At 35.5% G+C, this 21,376-nt stretch overlaps 1 protein-coding gene and 1 long non-coding RNA gene across 4 annotated transcripts in view; one reads left to right on the forward strand and one right to left on the reverse strand.

Moving 5' to 3' along the window:
* Window positions 1–21,376, forward strand: part of LOC131041034 (hsp70 nucleotide exchange factor FES1) — a 147,407-nt gene that overhangs the window by 37,067 nt on the left and 88,964 nt on the right. Inside the window, 1 exon segment of the mRNA XM_057974047.2 lies at window positions 20,901–21,051. Within this exon segment, the coding sequence (XP_057830030.2) occupies window positions 20,901–21,051 (151 nt within the window).
* The window catches only part of LOC131041160 (uncharacterized), a 108,246-nt gene continuing 90,678 nt past the window's right edge, over window positions 3,809–21,376 (reverse strand). For 2 of the 3 annotated variants that reach the window (XR_009358914.1, XR_009358915.1), the window contains 2 exons: window positions 14,111–14,207; window positions 3,809–3,895 (listed from right to left, as the gene is read on the reverse strand). This is a non-coding gene — a long non-coding RNA (uncharacterized LOC131041160). Of the gene's footprint in view, window positions 3,896–14,110; window positions 14,208–15,598; window positions 15,692–21,376 lie in introns of all 3 variants that reach the window. The other variant, XR_009358913.1, reaches the window with a different exon arrangement.

A 21,376-nucleotide genomic window follows, 5' to 3' on the forward strand; every position in this document is an offset into this window, starting at 1 on the left:
CCAAGGATGTCCTTCTCCTCCTTATATGTTGCCACGTTATCCAACAAACAGGGTAGTACTACTTGAAGTGGCAAGACAATTGTTATCATGTACCAAGTCATTGAGGTACAAACATGGAGGTGTCATCACTAATTCCATTTCACTTGGAAATTCAGTAGAAGTTTGTCCTTCTCTTCAAATAGCTGAAAATGCCGAGCAAGAGTTATCTCTCTATTTGTTTACACAATTTGCTTCTAGAGATAACTTTGATTCCTATGGTAATGTAGAAGAAATGGCTGGAAGAAAGCATAAGCATGTGTTTCAAGTAGAAGACTTTTGGATGAACGCACAAGATGACTTCGAGATAAAGAAGAAGATGCACTCATGGCTACCTCTTGATCTTATTAGGAAATGCAAAGTTTATAGAGTGGCCGATCAAGCACAAGATAGTGGTAGATATATCCAATCTACCTATGAGATGGAAGATAAAAAAATAAAAATTAATTGGGATGAAAAGGAAGTCACGGATTTGAGGGAATTGATGAATCAAGTCTTAACTTGCACACGCAGATGGGTAGATATTCAGCATCAGAAATTGGAGCAAGATGGAACAATGACATTCAATTTGGAGACAAGGGAAAAAGAGGAAGAAAGGGCCAGTGCAAGTGAGAGTACTTCTCATTCTAAAGGATCAAAGAGGAAGAATGAAGAAGGAAAGAAGGAGACATCCAAGAAGAAGCAAAAGACAAATTCTGATCAGCCTCCTAGTGCTTCGTCTAGGCTTGAGAGAGAAATAATTCAAGGCAAGGATCAAAGGATAGATGAAAGCATGGTCCATGGAGTAGATGAATCAATGGAGTCTACAATACAAAATGACAGGAATGATAGACAAGATAAAGGAAAGATGACACAAGAATCATCAAATCCGACCCTTCATATCCAGATTTGTGATGATGAAGAACAACGAGATAATAATGAAGCGACTTCCCCTCCTAGAAATGAGCCATTGCCAGAAGAAGTGCAAGTAAAAGAAGGAAGATCTTCTATCCCCGATTGGCTAAAGGAAAGACTTGCCAAGGAAGTAATAGTGGAAGAAGAAGAAAAAGTATTTGATGTGGAGAGTCTTCTAAATGGACCTCAAGAAGTCATTGAGAAGAAGAAAGCTTCAAAGATGTCTAAAGTAATAAGAGATGATACAGGCTCTAGGAAGATACAGATTGCCACTCCAACAATAGATAAATATGAGGATGAGATTATGGAAGATGAATATGATTTGGAGACATTTGACATAGGTCCACTTACTTCTGAGCAAGCCATGGAGGAAGCAACCGATTCAGTGAAGGTGGTCAATGAGAAGCTAAAGGCTGAAATAGAGAAGAACAAAAGGTTAGAAAAGTTGATAAATGCATGGAGGAACTATTTCCATCGATTCAAGGAACCACTAAGGCAACATAACCCAACAAACACGCCTCCACTAATGCTTCCTCATGAATCGGTAAATCATATGGAGAAGATAGCAAACTCGGCACAACTTCTAGATGCATGGGTCAATAGATCCTTCACAATGGCTAATGAGTTTGTAAGAAATATGATGAAAATACTTGGTAGAGCCATTCGGGTTCTTGAGATAGTTCATAACCTCATGGTGACAGCTGATGCCTTCACTCATACTAAAGACGTCACCATCCCAGTATTGCAAGCAATAAGGAAAGAACCTAGACAGATACTAGCACAAGAAGGGATAATTAGAAAGGAATCGACTCCTAATTTGTTACAGTGCTCGACTTTGCTTCAAATGAAGAAACTCCCTTTTGAAGACGTTAGTAACAGATGTAGTCAAGTTGACAATACCGTCCATCCCATTCATGACAAGATAATTGAGGTAATGTGTGCCATTCTTGACAAAAGGGCAAAGATTGAAACAAATGTGGACATTCAAGAATTGGAGGACATGATAAAAGTCATCTTTCAGGGAGAAGGTGGACTAATCACAGAAAAACAGTTGGATTGTATGTATACCACTATGTTCCTTATTGATATGACAAAAGAACTTGAGCATGCATGGGGGATAACAATTCTTGCAGCCTTTGATGAAGTGATCCACCTAGAAGAACGAATGAAGAATCTACCCGAGATTCCAATTTCTGAAGTTGAGAGTATGACGTCCAGATTCATTAAATATGCCAAAAAAGAAAAGGAGAAAGGGGACAAAGCTCTAGAAGAAAGTTTGTTATGATCCCACTTGGCGTTCCATTTTCCTATTGGAGGATGCTTCCTCGATTTCCGTGCTGACACATGCTATTTTCTCATTGGTTGTTTCATGATGATGATTATCTAGATAGGGTTTTCATTTGTGTCAAACCCTAATTAGGGTTTAGGTGGCAATATCTTGGCCCTTGATCTTCATTCGATCACGACCCTTCATTGTATTTGGGAGTCTTATATAAACTCCCCTCATTTCATTTGTAATGGTTAATAGCAATAGAATAAGATTAAGAGCAATAGGAGAAAAATAGGCTAAGGTGTTAGAATATTGACAAGAGAAAGACTTGAATAATTGTTGTTGTTTGGCTATTGGATCAATAAAACATTGAAGTTATGGTGTTTTTGCTCAATCCTCGAAGCTTATTGCATGGTTCTTTTATCTTCTCAAGTCAATCTTTGATGTTAGTTTTAGTGTTTAGATTAAATGACGGAATGTTGCACTTGATATATCGTGAAGCTCGTTATCCATACCACTTGCTTTTTTGCTGATTGTAAGCGAGCCTTGTGTGGTCAACTGGAACCTTTGTAATTGTTTAAGTTCAATTATTGCTCAATCATTGATATGCATTCAACTAATGCTGTCTATGATTAGTAGTGATTTGAAAATCCCTAAACATCCTTAGAAGATTGCACTAGTTCTAGTGGAGTTGTTCATGTATGGCGATGCTATAACTAGTTGAGTTTCACTTGTGTCATTCTTCATTCATTCATTTTAGGATAGCTTATAACTTCTATAAACCCCCTATCTTTTGCCATTTTTTGATAATCATTTAGTAGTCTTAGGAAGAAACTTGATTGCATATCATTTGCAAACCACTTCATGAGATCTTTTCGAACCATAAATGCCCCTAGATGAAACAACAATCACAACGACCAACAAAGCTTACCCACACGTAGTGATCCTACATATATGAACCTTGGAGTCTTCTCGAATGATCCCTAAGCTAATCTTCAAAATCCGAGAGATTTTGTTCAAGAGAGGATAAGATACTTATGGTATTTTATTCTGTGTTCGCATGTGCCTAAAAAACACATCAACAATACCCCTATTATTTTCATCTTCAAATACCATTTATAGGGTTATTGGGTATTTTGGGCACCCCCTATTTTCCTTGCATTTTCTCTTTCCCACTAAAGGAAATTTAGTGGAACATAGGTTGAAAGAACACATTTTTACAATTTGAAATCTACCAAAAATTGATTGTGCCACTTGTTGCAGATGTCCCATCCACTTTATTATTTAGTACTATTTTCTCCTTATGTACATGTTACTGAAATTTTCATTATATTTATAACTCAATGGAAAATTTAAGTATTTGGGCAAAGATTACAGTCACATAAGTGAAATCTTTCAATTGTTATTTAATTCATTATATTTTATACAGTTGAAATGATTACGAGAAGTAATCTACAGAAAGGAGGAAATGATTACGAGAAGTAATCTAAAATAAATTCTCTCTCACACAAAGACCGTGTGAGTAATCCTTACTTTCCTATGCAAAGGAGAAAAACTGATTAAATAAAGCAAATGCATAGATATGATAAGAAAGGAACCAGCCTTTGCCTGGGGGTCTATGGCTGGTGTAAGTCTGCTCTCAAAGTTGTAGGTCTGCAATTTTGAAATCCATTCTCCTCGAGTCTCTTCCTGGTCCTAAAAAAAAGTCAAAAAGGTGAAGTGGGTTAGATCAAAATATCTAAGCAATGACTAAATGCTTATTGATCTCACCTATACATTTGCATCATTAAATCAAGCCCCTTGACAGAAAAATAAACATCCTGGAAGACAAAGAATAAAAGATGGTCTTCATTGCCTGGAGAATTATTGTTTTCTAACTGTTTGTTTAATGTGCAGAGACAGGTAAAGAATTGCAAAAAATCCATAGGGTTTATTATGAGTGGGGTTAAATGAGGCTCCCACAAGGGTTGAGCCCAGCTCATGAAAACTATCTGATTGTTCAGAGGATATTTGCAGGGATACACATGAAGCGTAAGTCACTGAATGGGCAGCCATGAAGATGAAGGCAGATCTAGAGGGGAAAAAGAGAGCCCGAGTTTTTGGAGTCTAAAGGAATATGCCAAGCAATTGCTAATGTACAGAAGGAAAGGAAGACCATATCTATATTGCAAGCACAAGTAAAGCTGAAGCTGTGATAACTAATTCTAATGCAAAAGGTAAAAGGGCATTAGAATGCTTTCAGAATCTTTTCAATCAAAGGCGTGAAGAAGGTGAGACGTACATAGCAAGCTGGGCTTAAACAATATTTATCAACAGATTTTCATTCAAGAATGTCATCTTCAGAAAGTGCAGATTTTACAGTTTCTGCCTGTTTCTCAGAAATAATAAAGGAATTTCAGAGTTTACCATTCAAAATTTCAGAGATTCCTTCTTCAAAGATACCACATAAAACTAAAAAAATTTGCAGAGAGGGTTTCTTTTAAAATTTGCAGAAATTTTGTTCAATAAAACCATCTAATTCCTCATTTACTTTTCCAGCAAAGTGATGAACAAGAAATTTGCAAAAAATTAGTGCGTTAAAGAGACTATCAACAATTTTTATATCCACAGGAAATTTACAGAATTCTTTTCAAAAGTGTAGAAATAATAGAAAACCATTTTTACGTTTTGTGTTGTGAAGATTTGCATAATTTTCATGCAGATAACAGAGAGGGTTTCATAAAATGCGTAGGTTTCTTCCTTTGAAACTAAAGATAAGATCTTACAGAGACGAGGCAGTTTTCCTTTAAGACTGAAATTCAAGCTGTTTAAAAACCCCAAAATTCCTTTTAAAAGAACAAGAAATGAATTCTTAGAAGAAAACTTTTTCGAAAAATGCAGATTTTCAAAGCAAAAGCGAAGTTCACAGAATTCTTTTTTCCAGAAAATGCAAAAAACACAAAAACCCCACTATCAGAGCTCACGCCAAAAACAAATGCCCAGTTCACAGAATTTCGGAGTGCAGAAGATAGCAGAGTTTTTCTAACAAGAAAAAGATAGGCGAAACTCATAAAAGATCAAGTTCGCAGTTTGAATCTTTGAAGATACCTTTTCATATCTGCGAATGAAGGAATGCCGTAGGTTTTAGAGGAAAACCCTTTTGATTTCTAGCTGAAGCAGACCGAGTGATGTTCCAGATAGTTGCAGGTCGAAGAGGAGTAAACATGCAATTTCCATTTTTCATCAGCAGTCCGAAAACCCTAGTAGCTCGGCAGTTCTTCCTCGGCAAAGTTTCAAAGTGCAAAATGAATATCATTTTAGGGTTTTTCATCTCTTTATTCCCCCTTTCATCTCTCCTTTTTCCTATGTAATGGGATTGCATTTTATTAAAACAAGTTCATAATTGCATGGTGGTCGAAGTTTTCATAAACTCCCACTTACATGTTTAATAATAAAATTTGCCTAGCTGTGGGGGGCCTTTAAAACCCTTAAGTCTTTTTAGACTTATGAAATAGTAAAAAGATGTATGTAAATTAAATATTTATTAACTACATAAATGTTGTAAAAAATGGATATTTTCTAAAACAACATTTATATAATTAATAAATATCTAATTAATTATTTTTTGCACATATTAATTTCCTAGCTATATTATTAAAAGGAAATTAAAATTTCTTGGATCTTTTAACTGCAAGGTTCAATTACCTTTCTTCCATATACACAAGATAATGTAAAATGAATATTTAATTGGGTGGATTATAAATCCAATTAATATTTATTATAATTGTGTTTTAAAAATCAATGGATATGCACATGGAAGGAAAATATTGAACCTTAGATAGGTGAAGTGATCACATGAATTTGGGGGGCGAATTTGGAATGCAGCTATTCATGAGTTTGGGCTAGTTCTCCAGCAGTTAAAGCCTGATTTTGAGTATTTCATGGGTCAACCTTCAGTTGACCAAGAGTTTACACCTGATTTCACACATTCATGCAGAGTTTGAAGCCTTTTTGTGGGGGTTTCTTTCCCTTTTCGGAAATGGAGATATTTTTCACTTGCAGATCACTCATGGAGACTTTCAGTTGAACACTAGTCATCTCTTCCTTGCCTTTGGAAGGCTTTTTTGCATAAAGGAAGAAAGGTTTTCAGTTTCAAAAGGTTCTGGATTTTTTCTCAAGCCTAGCTGAGTTATTGTATCTTGTAACCCATTTTGCAGTTTTTGACAGAAGATTTGAATAAAATTATCAGTTCATGCCTTACCATTTTCTGAGTTAAATTTTTTTTTATTGTGTGATTGAGAGCAACTTTTCATTTTTGTGTTATTTGTGAAATAACCTTTCTTGAATTTTTCTGTCTCATGCATGAATCACAGGTCATGCATTGTAGTTTATCAAAAAAATTGTTTGTGAAAGTCATTTCCTTTCAACTTTTTGAGCAAGAACTCTTTGTATGAAACACTTTTGTGATATGAATTCAGAGATGTCATATGTGTAGAACAGGTGCATTTAAAAGAGTTTTCTGTTATCTTTCAGATAATTTGGTGTATCACCTTATTTATGTTGTAGCATTTCTTTCATCCTTATTTTCTTATTCCCTCTCCCTTTTCCTCAAATGTTTTCTTAAGGTCTTATTAGAGTAGATGATCCATCAATATCAGGAACCGGCCTAATCCGGAGGTCCAATCATAGTAATTGTTTACCCAAAGACTCGTGATTGTTCCCATGTTAACCAAAAGTGCTAGGTTTTAATAGCTTAGTTTTTGGGTGCACTTTTAGGCATTAACAGTTTTGGCACGCTCGGTGGGACCTTTTCCTTAAGGTCAGAGATTTTTTATTGATATATTTTTATATCTGGCGACTCTGTTTGTTAAAAGACTGGAGAAGATCAGTGTTTCTCATATTTTATGAGACTGATCCAGACTAGGAGCTCAAGTTCTTTTGAGTATTTGCAGCTAGAGCCTCCTAGGAAAAAAGGAAGAACACTTGCAAGGGCTCAGCCTTTGAACCGTTTTCAGTCATCAACACCTGATTTTCAGGTGTACAGAAGGAGAGAAAGACCATCCAAAGGAAAGGAAATCAGGCATTCAGCAAGTCCATCTTGCAGATCAGCAGCATCTGATCCTCAAATTTCAACATTTCCATTGTTGACAGTAAGTACTACATCTGCTACAGCAACTGTTTTACCTGCTGTTTCTTTATTTACAGCTGTTGTTCCTCCTGTTTTTCCTATAATGGCACTCCCAAGAGTGCATGTATTTGTTCTTTTTGATCAAGGCAACCCCTTGAACTTTGTACAACATCATGATGTGCCATTGGCAACACTTAAAAGTTTGCCTGATTTTACTGGTGAAAGTCAGACTACAGCGATTGATCACATCAGAGATGTCGCGTCCCTATGTAGTGTACATCATGTCACTGAAGAAGATGTGGCTGTTAAATTATTGGCAGCATCATTCAAGGGTAAAGCCCTAGAATGGTATAGAACGTTGGCTGTAGCCTCAATAAATTCATGGGATACGCTTGGTGAACAATTTACCAAAAATTTTGAAGACAAATCAGATCACTTGTCTTTGGTAGAACAACTGACCACCATCAAACGTGCTCCTCAAGAGCAGATGATGGACTTCAACAACCGTTTTCAAAGGACGTGGAATAGGATTCCTGTTTCGGTAAGACCTTCAGTTGATCATGCCTTTTTATATTATCTGAAAAGCTTAAATAGTGATATATCAGTGATGATACAGTCTATGGGGGGTGTATCTTTGCCCCAAGCTTTTGGTATTTCTGTGAGAGCTGAAAATAGTCTTATCCAAGTGGGTAAAATAGCACCCAGACCTCCAATGCCTATTTTTCCCAATATCCAGTCTAACATGCCATTAAGTATACCACCATTCAATCCTTTGCCAACTGTTCCTAGCCAAGAAATAATGGTTGCAGGACCTTCTCCTGAGCTTCAGGATATTAAGAATAGCCAACAAAAGATTGAAGGGTTGCTGCAAACTTTCAGCAATGAGCTTGTAAACCTTAAAAAACAGCAGTTTCAGCCTAGACAAACTTATCAGGCTCAGAATCAAGGTGTAAATCAGCCTTTCCAGCAACCAAACCAAGGCCAATACCAAGGTAATAGGCAACCATATCAAAATAATAATGCTGCTGGAAATAGGCAGAATGTCAATCAAAGACTTTATAGGCCTTATGCACTTGCACCTTTGAATGCAGTAAGAGATATCGTCCCTACTCAAAATAATCTAGCCTCAGAATTTGACTGGTGTTATCCTTGCAATCAACCTCACAATCAAGCTACGTGTTCAGATGGAGTTATAAATCAGGCTCTAATGGTTCAGGGTACTTCAACTTCACAACATGTGCCTGAGACTGAACCTAAGCAACAACAGGATATAATCCCAGCTGATGCTACTTACATAAATTGGCAAGGAGATGAGTGCTGTGCTATAGGCACAGATGATCCTCCTGTTGCTGTATACAACAGAGCTAAGAAAAGAGCCTTAGATAATGATTCTGCACACAAAAATAAAGATACAACAGTAGCAGACTCGGCTGTGCCTAGAGTGCAGCATATTCTACAAAAAACTCATCTCGTGACAACTCATGAGCAGCAACAACAACAATTACACCCTGCTGTTGCTAAGGTCCAGCCTAAGGTACACGCTACTGTTTTGTTCAATATAGTTGAAAATATGAAAAAAATGAATGTGACTATGTCTATGTGGGATTCTTTAGCTATTCCAGGGCAGACTGACTTGTTGAAGCAGGCCTTATCAGATGAGGTAGCTTCCAAACAAGCTGCAAATGAACCTCGCAAGGTAGTGTTGATCAATCAAGAAGCTGCACCTCAGAACAGCGACAAGAAAGGGATTAAAACACAAGGTAAAGATGTGAAACCTCCTCCTTTTTATGTCTCTTTGATCATTGGGGATAAGCTGGTTCATAATTGTATGGTGGATAGTGGAGCTACGAGCTCAGTAATGCCAAAAAGGGTAGCAGATCAGTTAGGATTAGTATATGAACCTCTTGAGAAAGGAGTGGTACAATTAGATGGCTCATCTGTTAATACAATTGGTCTCATAAAAGAAGCAAGTTTAACCCTTCATGCTTGACCCAATTTCTCCATATCTCAAGACATTTATGTGATTGATTTACCCGCATACTTTGCTCTTTGTTTATCAAGGGAATTCACAGCTAAAATAGGGGGATATCTTTCATCAGACTGGTCTCATATGCTTTTTCGAACCAGATATGGTACAAAGGTCACTATAAAATCCGAGGTTCTTGCTAAAGATCACATTGAACCTTATGTGCCCAGTCCGATTAATGCTAATTGTTTGGCCTTTGAACCAAAAGATCTTTCTGCATCATCTCCTAATACACAGATTGATGGTATTCCAGACATCCTTTTGGATGAATGGGCAGCTGAAGATGCTCATTATGCAGAAAACAACAAGGTGGAAGATGCTGGTTTCGGGATTTATATGATTTGTGAACTAGATTCCATTATGCCTAATCTTGTAAAAGACACAAGCCAAGCTTTTGAACAGCAGAATCAAATGTGGCAATTGTTCTTTGATGGATCTAAAGCAAAAATGGGGCAGGTGGAGGTGCAATGCTTTTATCTCCACAAGGTGAGAAATATTTTTCAGCTTATCACTTTGCTTTTCCTTGTTCTAATAATAATGTTGAATATGAAGGTTTGATTCAAGGATTGGAGTGGGCTAGGAAAAGGCAAATCAGATGTTTGCAGGTCTTTGGTGATAGTGAGTTAATTGTCAATCAAGTCAGAGGTTTGCATACTGTTAAGAATGATGTTTTAAAGTTGTACAAGAATAGGGTTTGGGATATTATAGAAGATTTTGATGCATTTAACTTGATATCCATTCCTAGAAGCAAGAATCAGCATGCTGATAGACTTGCTGCTGTAGGTGCATAGCTCAATATTTTAGAAAGTATGGAAAATATGCAGCATCATGTGAAAGTTGTTGTTAGGTCATCAATTCCTGATAACAAGTTTAATTGGCAAGTTTTTGATAGTGATGAACAGATTTTGAATTTTCTCAAAGAAGAGGATGTGTTTTCAGTTGCAGATCAGAACAAATTGAATCAGCAATTCAGTGATCAGATTATACAACTGAAATCTAATAAGTTGCCAAGAGGATTGGTCACTTTGGAAACAATCTTTAATCCAGATGACCAAGCAAAAAAGAATAAAACCAGCATACTGATTAAAGAGGAGCACTATGAAGTAGTTGAAATATTCCAAAATAAACTCCTCAAAATTGGTAAGATTAACTCTCATAAAGAAAGAGAAGCTTGTATTGCTTTATTTCAAGAATTTAATGATGTATTTGCTTGGGACTATTCTGACTTAAAAGGGTTTGATCCTCAACTTACCTAGCATACCATTGAGTTAGAGCCAAATGCCAAGCCAATTAGGCAAAAACAGAGACCTATTAATCCCAGATTAGAACCCCTTATGCTTAAAGAATTGAATAAGCTCTTAGATAGTGGTATTATTTTTCCTATCAAACACACTTCATGGGTTTCTAATTTAGTTCCAGTTAGGAAAAAGAATGAAGAATGGAGAACTCCGCCTTTGTGTGGATTTTAGAGATTTGAACAGGGCTTCTCTGAAAGATAGACACCCATTGCCTTCCATGGAACAAATCTTGCAGTTTGTTTCTGGATCTGAAAGGTTTTCCTTGTTAGATGGCTATTTAGGCTATAACCAAGTCCGTGTAAAAGAAGAAGATCAATTCAAGACTGCCTTCACTACCAAGTGGGGCACTATGGCTTACAGAAGGATGCCTTTTGGGCTGTCAAATGCTGGTGCTATCTTCCAAAAGGCTATGGATATCGCTTTTTACAATCTTATGTATGATTTTGTGCTGGTTTATTTGGATGACATCACTGTTTACAACAAGCAAGCTGATGATCATATTGATCATCTTAGACAAGTTCTTCAAAGATGCAGGGAGTTTGGTATTTCTCTAAATCCTAAAAAATCTATATTTGTTGTGCATGAAGGGAGACTTCTGGGTTACCAGGTCTCCAAATATGGTACTACAGTTGATTCCGAAAGGATTCAAGCTTTTTTGGATCTGCCTTTACCAAGCCATAAAAAGGAGTTACAAAGTTTTATTGGCAGAATTAATTTTGTAAGGCGCTTTATACTTGATATTGCTGACTTGTTAAAGCCTTTGATAACAATGTTGAAAAAGAATGCTATTTTCAGATGGTCTAAAGAGGGAAGAAGTACTTTTGAGGAAATTAAAAAGGCCTTATCTGCTGCCCCTACATTGGTAAATCCTAATTTTTCAAAAGATTTTATTTTATATGCTTATGGGGGACTTGATACTATTTCTGCTATGTTAGTTCAGAAAAATGATGATGGACTTGAACAGCCTATTGCCTTTTTTAGCAAAGGATTGGAAGAGTATGAACAAAGGTATAGTTTTATTGAAAAGCATGTACTAGCAGTTGTTAAAAGTCTTAAAAAATTCAGACATTTGGTCTCTAACAACAGAATTCATTTAATGGTTACCCACCCAAGTGTCAAAGATTTCTTACTAAGCAGGGATTTAAATGAAAAAAGGGCAGGTTGGATCACTAAAGTAATGGAGTATGATGTCAGTTTTCATGTTACTAAATTGGTAAGAGGAAAAGGTTTATGTATGCAACTGACTGATGAGGAAGGTTCTAATGCAGAAACTGATAAGGAAGTTGTCTTGGTTCAAGATGATCCTATTGATCAGAATCAATCAGCAAGTTGGGTAACAAATATGACCAATTTCCTTCAGACTGGAGAGTGTCCAGCTAGCCTTGACAGAGTAAAGAGAAGGTATTTCTGTCTCCAATCTGTTCCTTATGTTTTAATCAATGGAAATTTAATTAGGAAAGATTATAGTGGAATGCTTCTTAAATGTATTGATACTGCTGAAACCCAAAAGATTCTATTTGAATTCCATGATGGGTCTTCTGGAGGACATTTTAATCCAAGAACCACAGCTTGGAAAATTAGAAGGGTTGGGTTTTATTGGCCGACATTATTCAAAGATTCTCACTCTTGGGTTAGAAAATGTGGTAAGTGTGCTATGTTTGCAAGAAAAGAAAGATTGGCTGCATTCCCTTTGCAGCCTATTTTAGTTGAACAACCATTTGCAAGATGGGGAATTGATTTCATAGGCCCCATTAACCCAAAATCTAGTGCTGGTCATAAATGGATTTTAACAGCAACAGACTATTTCACCCGTTGGACTGAAGATATCATAACCAGATTTGGTATACCTGAGTCAATTATATCAGATAATGCTTTGGCATTTGTTGGTTCTAAAGTCACTGAATGGGCTTTAAAAAATGGTATTGTTCTGAATACTTCTTCTAACTATTACCCACAGGGTAATGGGTTAGCTGAATCTACCAATAAGAACTTAATCAGGATTATTAAAAGGACATTACAAGAGAACCAGAGAGATTGGCATTCTAAACTCAAATCTGCATTATGGTTTGATAGAATTACTCCTAAGCAGATTATAGGTAATTCTCCCTACATGTTGGTATATGGAAAAGAAGCTAAACTGCCTATTTCAACTGAGTTTCCAGCATTAGACCTTGCTAACCAGCTTGTTTTGTTTGAAGAAGGAGACCCCTTACAACAAAGATATACACAATTACTTCAGCTAGAGGAAGAGAGAGAAAAGTCTTTCAAGACAATGGAGTATCATCAGCTCCAGACAAAGAGAGCCTTTGACAAAAAGGCAAATTTCAAAAGCTTTAAAGAGGGGGATGTGGTTCTCAAGTGGGATGTTCTCAAAAGCAGACCAGGACACCATACAAAATTTGACAACATTTGGACTGGTCCTTTCATGATTGTAGAATGTAAGGAGCATAACGCATTCCAGCTCTCAAAGATGGATGGAGAAATTCTACCAATCCCAGTCAATGGGATCCATCTCAAAGCATGCTTTTGAGCCAGGTTTTCCTAATAAGTGCTTTGGACGTTTTTCCCTGTTTTCTTGTGTTTTTTCAGTTCTGTTCTGTTTTAGCAAAAGCCCTTTGTTTGTGTTTTAAAATCTGTTACTTTACCCCTCAAACCATTCAGGTTCAGTGTTCCTGCTAAATAACTCACTGATGAATTATCAGTGTAATCACACAACAGAAACATTGGATCTGAGTAGAGTCAGAGATATAAAGTTTTAATCAAAATTATTTAAGGGACGGGATTGTTATTCTGAAACCTTATAATTACCAAAAGAGTCAAATTGTTAAAGATAGAGAGGGGGTTATATAACAGATTTCTTTTGATGCCTAAAGTTAAAAATGACTTTTGAAAGGGACATGATTAATTCATGAAACCTTTATAGTCATAAATGTGAAAGAAATACAACTGGTTTTCTTGCTTTGTCATTTTTTGTTTTCCCAAAAGTGTACTTGCACATTTGAAGTTTTGCCTAAAACCTCCCTAGTTTTTCTAGTCTGCTGTTTCATTTTTGCTGTCAGGCTGTGTTTTGAGTTCATGAGATTTTATTGATTCCTAAAGCTGAAATAGGACTCTATCCGCCCAATAGACTGATTAAGGCTACTGGTTTTCCTATGACTAGTAGGCAGACATAAAGCAGAAATCGCCAAAAATGTTACTGAAATTTTCATTATATTTATAACTCAATGGAAAATTTAAGTATCTGGGCAAAGATTACAGTCACATAAGTGAAATCTTTCAATTGTTATTTAATTCATTATATTTTATACAGTTGAAATGATTACGAGAAGTAATCTACAGAAAGGAGGAAATGATTACGAGAAGTAATCTAAAATAAATTCTCTCTCACACAAAGACCGTGTGAGTAATCCTTACTTTCCTATGCAAAGGAGAAAAACTGATTAAATAAAGCAAATGCATAGATATGATAAGAAAGGAACCAGCCTTTGCCTGGGGGTCTATGGCTGGTGTAAGTCTGCTCTCAAAGTTGTAGGTCTGCAATTTTGAAATCCATTCTCCTCGAGTCTCTTCCTGGTCCTAAAAAAAAGTCAAAAAGGTGAAGTGGGTTAGATCAAAATATCTAAGCAATGACTAAATGCTTATTGATCTCACCTATACATTTGCATCATTAAATCAAGCCCCTTGACAGAAAAATAAACATCCTGGAAGACAAAGAATAAAAGATGGTCTTCATTGCCTGGAGAATTATTGTTTTCTAACTGTTTGTTTAATGTGCAGAGACAGGTAAAGAATTGCAAAAAATCCATAGGGTTTATTATGAGTGGGGTTAAATGAGGCTCCCACAAGGGTTGAGCCCAGCTCATGAAAACTATCTGATTGTTCAGAGGATATTTGTAGGGATACACATGAAGCATAAGTCACTGAATGGGCAGCCATGAAGATGAAGGCAGATCTAGAGGGGAAAAAGAGAGCCCGAGTTTTTGGAGTCTAAAGGAATATGCCAAGCAATTGCTAATGTACAGAAGGAAAGGAAGACCATATCTATATTGCAAGCACAAGTAAAGCTGAAGCTGTGATAACTAATTCTAATGCAAAAGGTAAAAGGGCATTAGAATGCTTTTAGAATCTTTTCAATCAAAGGCGTGAAGAAGGTGAGACGTACATAGCAAGCTGGGCTTAAACAATATTTATCAACAGATTTTCATTCAAGAATGTCATCTTCAGAAAGTGCAGATTTTACAGTTTCTGCCTGTTTCTCAGAAATAATAAAGGAATTTCAGAGTTTACCATTCAAAATTTCAGAGATTCCCTCTTCAAAGATACCACATAAAACTAAAAAAATTTGCAGAGAGGGTTTCTTTTAAAATTTGCAGAAATTTTGTTCAATAAAACCATCTAATTCCTCATTTACTTTTCCAGCAAACTGATGAATAGGAAATTTGCAAAAAATTAGTGCGTTAAAGAGACTATCAACAATTTTTATATCCACAGGAAATTTACAGAATTCTTTTCAGAAGTGCAGAAATAATAGAAAACCATTTTTACATTTTGTGTTGTGAAGATTTGCATAATTTTCATGCAGATAACAGACAGGGTTTCATAAAATGCGTAGGTTTCTTCCTTTGAAACTAAAGATAAGATCTTACAGAGACAAGGCATTTTTCCTTTAAGACTGAAATTCAAGTTGTTTAAAAACCCCAAAATTCCTTTTAAAAGAACAGGAAATGAATTCTCAGAAGAAAACTTTTTCGAAAAATGCAGATTTTCAAAGCAAAAGTGAAGTTCACAGAATTCTTTTTTCCAGAAAATGCAAAAACACAAAAACCCCACTATCAGAGCTCACACCATAAACAAATGCCCAGTTCACAGAATTTTGGAGTGCAGAAGATAGTAGAGTTTTTCTAAGAAGAAAAAAATAGGCGAAACTCATAAAAGATCAAGTCCGCAGTTTGAATCTTTGAAGATACCTTTTCATATCTGCGAATGAAGGAATGCCGTAGGTTTTAGAGGAAAACCCTTTTGATTTCTAGCTGAAGCAGACCGAGTGATGTTCCAGATAGCTGCAGGTCGAAGAGGAGTAAACATGCAATTTCATCAGCAGTCTGAAAACCCTAGTAGCTCGACAGTTCTTCCTCGGCAAAGTTTCAAAGTGCAAAATGAATATCATTTTAGGGTTTTTCATCTCTTTATTCCCCCTTTCATCTCTCCTTTTTCCTATGTAATGGGATCGCATTTTATTAACACAAGTTCATAATTGCATGGTGGTCGAAGTTTTCATAAACTCCCACTTACATGTTTAATAATAAAATTTGCCTAGCCGTAGGGGGGCTTTAAAACCCTTAAGTCTTTTTAGACTTATGAAATAGTAAAAAGATGTATGTAAATTAAATATTTATTAACTACATAAATGTTGTAAAAAATGGATATTTTCTAAAACAACATTTATATAATTAATAAATATCTAATTAATTATTTTTTGCACATATTAATTTCCTAGCTATATTATTAAAAGGAAATTAAAATTTCTTGGATCTTTTAACTCCAAGGTTCAAATACCTTTCTTCCATAGACACAAGACAATGTAAAATGAATATTTAATTGGGTGGATTATAAATCCAATTAATATTTATTATAATTGTGTTTTAAAAATCAATGGATATGCACATGGAAGGAAAATATTGAACCTTAGATAGGTGAAGTGATCACATGAAATTGGGGGGCGAATTTGGGCTTAGAATGCAGTTATTCATGAGTTTGGGCTAGTTCTCCAACAGTTAAAGCCTGATTTTGAGTATTTAATGGGTCAACCTTCAGTTGACCAAGAGTTTACACCTGATTTCACACATTCATGCAGAGTTTGAAGCCTTTTTGTGGGGGTTTCTTTCCCTTTTCAGAAATGGAGATATTTTTCACTTGCAGATCACTCATGGAGACTTTCAGTTGAACACTAGTCATCTCTTCCTTGCCTTTGGAAGGCTTTTTTGCATAAAGGAAGAAAGGTTTTCAGTTTCAAAAGGTTCTGGATTTTTTCTCAAGCCTAGCTGAGTTATTGTATCTTGTAACCCATTTTGCAGTTTTTGATAGAAGATTTGAATAAAAATATCAGTTCATGCCTTACCATTTTCTGAGTTAATTTTTTTTTTATTGTGTGATTGAGAGCAACTTTTCATTTTTGTGTTATTTGTGAAATAACCTTTCTTGAATTTTTCTGTCTCATGCATGAATCACAGGTCATGCATTGTAGTTTATCAAAAAAATTGTTTGTGAAAGTCATTTCCTTTCAACTTTTTGAGCAAGAACTCTTTGTATGAAACACTTTTGTGATATGAATTCAGAGATGTCATATGTGTAGAACAGGTGCATTTAAAAGAGTTTTCTGTTATCTTTCAGATAATTTGGTGTATCACCTTATTTATGTTGTAGCATTTCTTTCATCCTTATTTTCTTATTCCCTCTCCCTTTTCCTCAAAAGTTTTCTTAAGGTCTTATTAGAGTAGATGATCCATCAATATCAGGAACCGGCCTAATCCGGAGGTCCAATCATAGTAATAGTTTACCGACAGACTCATGATTGTTCCCATGTTAACCAAAAGTGCTAGGTTTTAATAGCTTAGTTTTTGGGTGTAGTTTTAGGCATTAACAGTACAAAATTGAGGATTGGTTTTTGAACTTCCTTGGTCTATTTATAATTTTATAGAGGCATATGATTGACTCTTGGATTTAGTTTGATAAATGAATCTATTTGGATCACAAAATCCTCTTCTTGCCTCATCATCTTATTTGCTTATGGCTACTAGCACTAAGAGTCCACCTTAGATCAAGGCATGAGATGGTAGAACTTTTCAATGTCGAAGTCTAGAATACAGACAATTGATCTATTGCTTGTGTCTTAGGTTGCATATCAACTTTACCTTGTCCAATTTGTCCTTTTTGCAAATTATTGTTTATTGGCTTCAGATGTACTATAGATTTGTTTTGGATGTTTAGTCTCATCCTTTGTTTCTACATTTTGTATCTCATTTTTTATTTGTTTTTTAAAAACTATGCTCCCCTAAGTTTTTGGGATGGGGATGACAAGGAATAGGGGGATGTCTTTCCAGTATTGGTTTTTCTTAGGCCATTTTCAGGGGACGACTGTATTGGTTTTTCTTAGGCCATTTTTAGGGGACAGCAGGGGACGACTGTATTGGTTTTTCTTAGGCCATTTTTAGGGGACGGCAGGGGATGACTACTTTTTTTTTCACATTATAGAACCTTAATACATAACACTAGACTTGAATTGAGATTTCACATGAGAACTGACAAACAAATTAATGACGTGAATTGCTTTCATTGTCAATGTGCATATAGATAGGTCCTTTTTGTGTTACACCAACCAGCAAAATCTCTGCCAAAGCTTGAAGTATTTTAAATACAAAACTAAGTGCACTTTTAGGTGGCATAAGCTAGGTAAAGTTTTGCCAATAACAGTGAAAGGTGGCAGAAGTCTAAGTTATCCACGCCCAGCAAGTGAAGCACCCTTTTTAGGTGGAAATCTTATGTAATTCTCTGCCCTAAAAAGTGACAAATTGGTCATGAAAGTTTGTGCCTGGTATGAGAAAGAAAAGAGACTTAGATGTGACAGTTTTTTTTGGCCCTAACTATTCAAGTCTGTGTCTGAAAACAACAAAAGGTTGGCAAAAGCTTTAGCGGAATGCCCCTATGTTAATGGTAGCAAATAAATGTGCCAAAAACAAGGATATAACAGATTATGAACTTGACACACTTTCTTTGGTGCTTACCACCCTAATTCTCTGCCTCAAATACAAGACAAATGGCGAAAGGTTTAGTGAAAGGTGCCTAATATGTGAAAGGAAATAAAAAAGTTCAAAAACATTATGAAGGCACACTTTCTAAGTGGTCTTGCCACTTAAAAGTTTTGCCCAAACTTGGATAAAATGGCCAAACTCCTAGTGAGCTCCATTCAACAAAGCAGTACACCAAAATCAGATTTTTATCAACAGTAGAACAGGGTTTTAACAGTTTTTAGCAGTAGAAAAATGCCATTTTCAGAAACAGAAGAATTGGTCATCAAGCACAAGACTCAAATCAGCAATATTTTTGAAGGAAAACTACTCACAATAGCAATTGTATCAGACAACATTTAAAATTCTTCAAAATCTTCTTCTCTTCTATCAATTTTCTGCAAAATCAGATTTGAGATCAATCAAAGAAAAAGGTGTTTGAATTTAGTGGATGAAAGAAACATTACAGTTTCAAAGTGTTTTTAGAGGATCTACCTTGATCAGAAAAGAGGTTTTCATAATTGTCTCTAGAGCTACCTAACCAGAAGTCTATTTTTTAGCTCATGCCATCATCCTTTTCAAATGAAAGAGCACATTTTGAGTTGTGCTATTTTTAGCTATAACTATTTATAGCTTATTCCATTTTTAGCTTTCTTCTAATTTTTAACATTTTTTTTTGAAGTTTAGGGTTAGCTATCATTAGATCGTTTGTCTTTAGATTTCTTGTCAGGTGAGAGATGTGAGTTCTAAGAGCTAATTTGTAATAATTTAAACGGTAGTTTAACTTGAGTTTGTTGGAGTTTAGTTTTAGAATTAGTGGATAAGATATTGTAATAAAACTTGCATTGCCATATGTAGTTAGTTCCTAAGGTAGAAGTGCAATTAGTCTCTTTCATTTATTTTCATGTAATATCTTGTGTTTGTTATAAATAAGTGCCTTTTGCATTTAGATTTTTAATGTTAATTCTCATGCCTTCTTGTTGTTAAAATTGCTAGTCATTGAGTATTGCTAATCTAGAATTCATTATTCATTTAATATTTAGTAATGCCTATCTCGCTTCTAAATTGCTATCTAGACGTTTTTTCTCTTTGTGTTGAGATAGATTAATTAGCTTCTAGCAAGTTTGCAAGCTTGTATGGCAGGCTTACTTAGAGTTGAAGATTGTGGCTTTGTATCGATTCCTTAATTATAAAGTGTTTGTGTATTGTTTAAACTTTAAACCAATTCAATCTTTGTGTAATTTCATTGCTCAATCTCTGTTTTTAGCTGAACAATGTAAGCTTGTAGTAATTGTAGGATTTTTTTCAGTGAAGTATAAAAATTGTTGTTTTGATTGATGAGCACTTAGGATTTTGCCCTAGGTGAATACAAAGACACTTTTAGCTTTATTCGGCATGAGCATGAACCACCCTAGAAAATATTGTATAGATTTTTAAAAATAAGTACATAATGTTTAGATAAGGCTTTTTTTGTTTGGGGCACCTAGTATTGTCGGGTTCTCCTGGTCCACAGTGGTGATCCAGCAAAGAAGCCAACAAACCAATGCCAGACACCATTTGTCTAGCCCCAAGAAAAAATTGTTTAAGTCACTGCTGGGGTGGGGAGTGATTTTTCTCCCTCTATAAACCTCTGCCTTGTGATGCAGCTGCTTATTGGCTCCCGCTTGAGAATGAAGGCCCAGTGGCCACCTTCCCTACTCACAAGGGAGGAGCTGCACCATGGTCTGAGTGGGGGCTAAAGCTTGAAATGGAATGTGCTACCGGGTATGGGTATTTTTTGTTGTAACTTATTGTTTCCTGTCTGCAATATAATTATATAATATATCAGTTTTGGTGTGGAAGCAGCATATGCAATACCTGCCTTAATATGCCCACTGTTCGTATTGTAAGGGCATTTTTGAGCTCTATCTCCAATGTTGGGGTCTTGTTTTGAATTAGTCAAGCTCAAATTGTAAATTCTAGCTCATAAGTTTTTTTTCCCTGGCCTTTATAGCTAATGGGAATACAAAAGCAAATGTTCTGCCCCAAGTCCAGTCTATACCATGGCTTACACTATTGTAAATTTTCTTTCACCTCCCTAACTAAATTTTCTGTTTTATTAAACAAGGAAAAGTAATGATCAATCGAAAACAGTAATGCACAATGCTGAAGGTTTACTTGAAGATTGGTTGTAATTTCATTCAACCAATTTTTGGATACAAGACTGAGATAAAATCAGTGTTGGACAAGATATTGAGCCTCCCTTATCACAGTATCAAAAAGTAATTAGTTGGAGATTTGTTATTTTTAATTATAATATTTTCAGAGGCTAAAATGTTGTAGAGAATTTAGATCTCTGCTGCTTTTAGGTGACAATTTTTAAAGAGCTCATGTAAGATGTTACACATAGACCAGTCATTAAGTTCATAGTTAGGATTTTGTTGTTAATTGTTGTTTTGAGTGGAAACTTGTTTAAGATGTGCTAACAAATCCATTGTGAAAGCAGGAGTTAATGGAAAAGTTGCGGATGCCATCTGATGCAGAGCTTATGAAGATAGCAATTGCAGATCTCAATAATTCTTCTTTGTCTGTGGATGATCACCACTGAGCTCTACATGAACTTCTTGTTCTTGTAGAACCCATTGACAATGCAAATGGTACACGTTTGTTGTGTTTTAGACTAGATTTTGAAACTCAGTCATAAATTTGATAACTGGATTTATCACTCTTACACATATTAGATACAAATGCATGAGAATAACCTTGGATTTTTGAATTCAAGTAGCTTTGACTTACTGGGTGAAAGAAAGCTAAGGAAAAGACTTGTCTTGAATTTGTCATATAAAAAATGATGTTTTCTCTTCTGGTTTTCAATTTTTAATTTGAAAGTTTAAAGGTGATTATGGCTAGGGCATGTTTCCTATTTCAATAATAATTATCTTGACATTTTATATGACCTTTTTCTATTAGGTTATTCTTCCA

This window comes from Cryptomeria japonica, chromosome 9 (genome assembly GCF_030272615.1).
Source record: "Cryptomeria japonica chromosome 9, Sugi_1.0, whole genome shotgun sequence".
Classification (NCBI taxonomy): domain Eukaryota; kingdom Viridiplantae; phylum Streptophyta; class Pinopsida; order Cupressales; family Cupressaceae; genus Cryptomeria; species Cryptomeria japonica.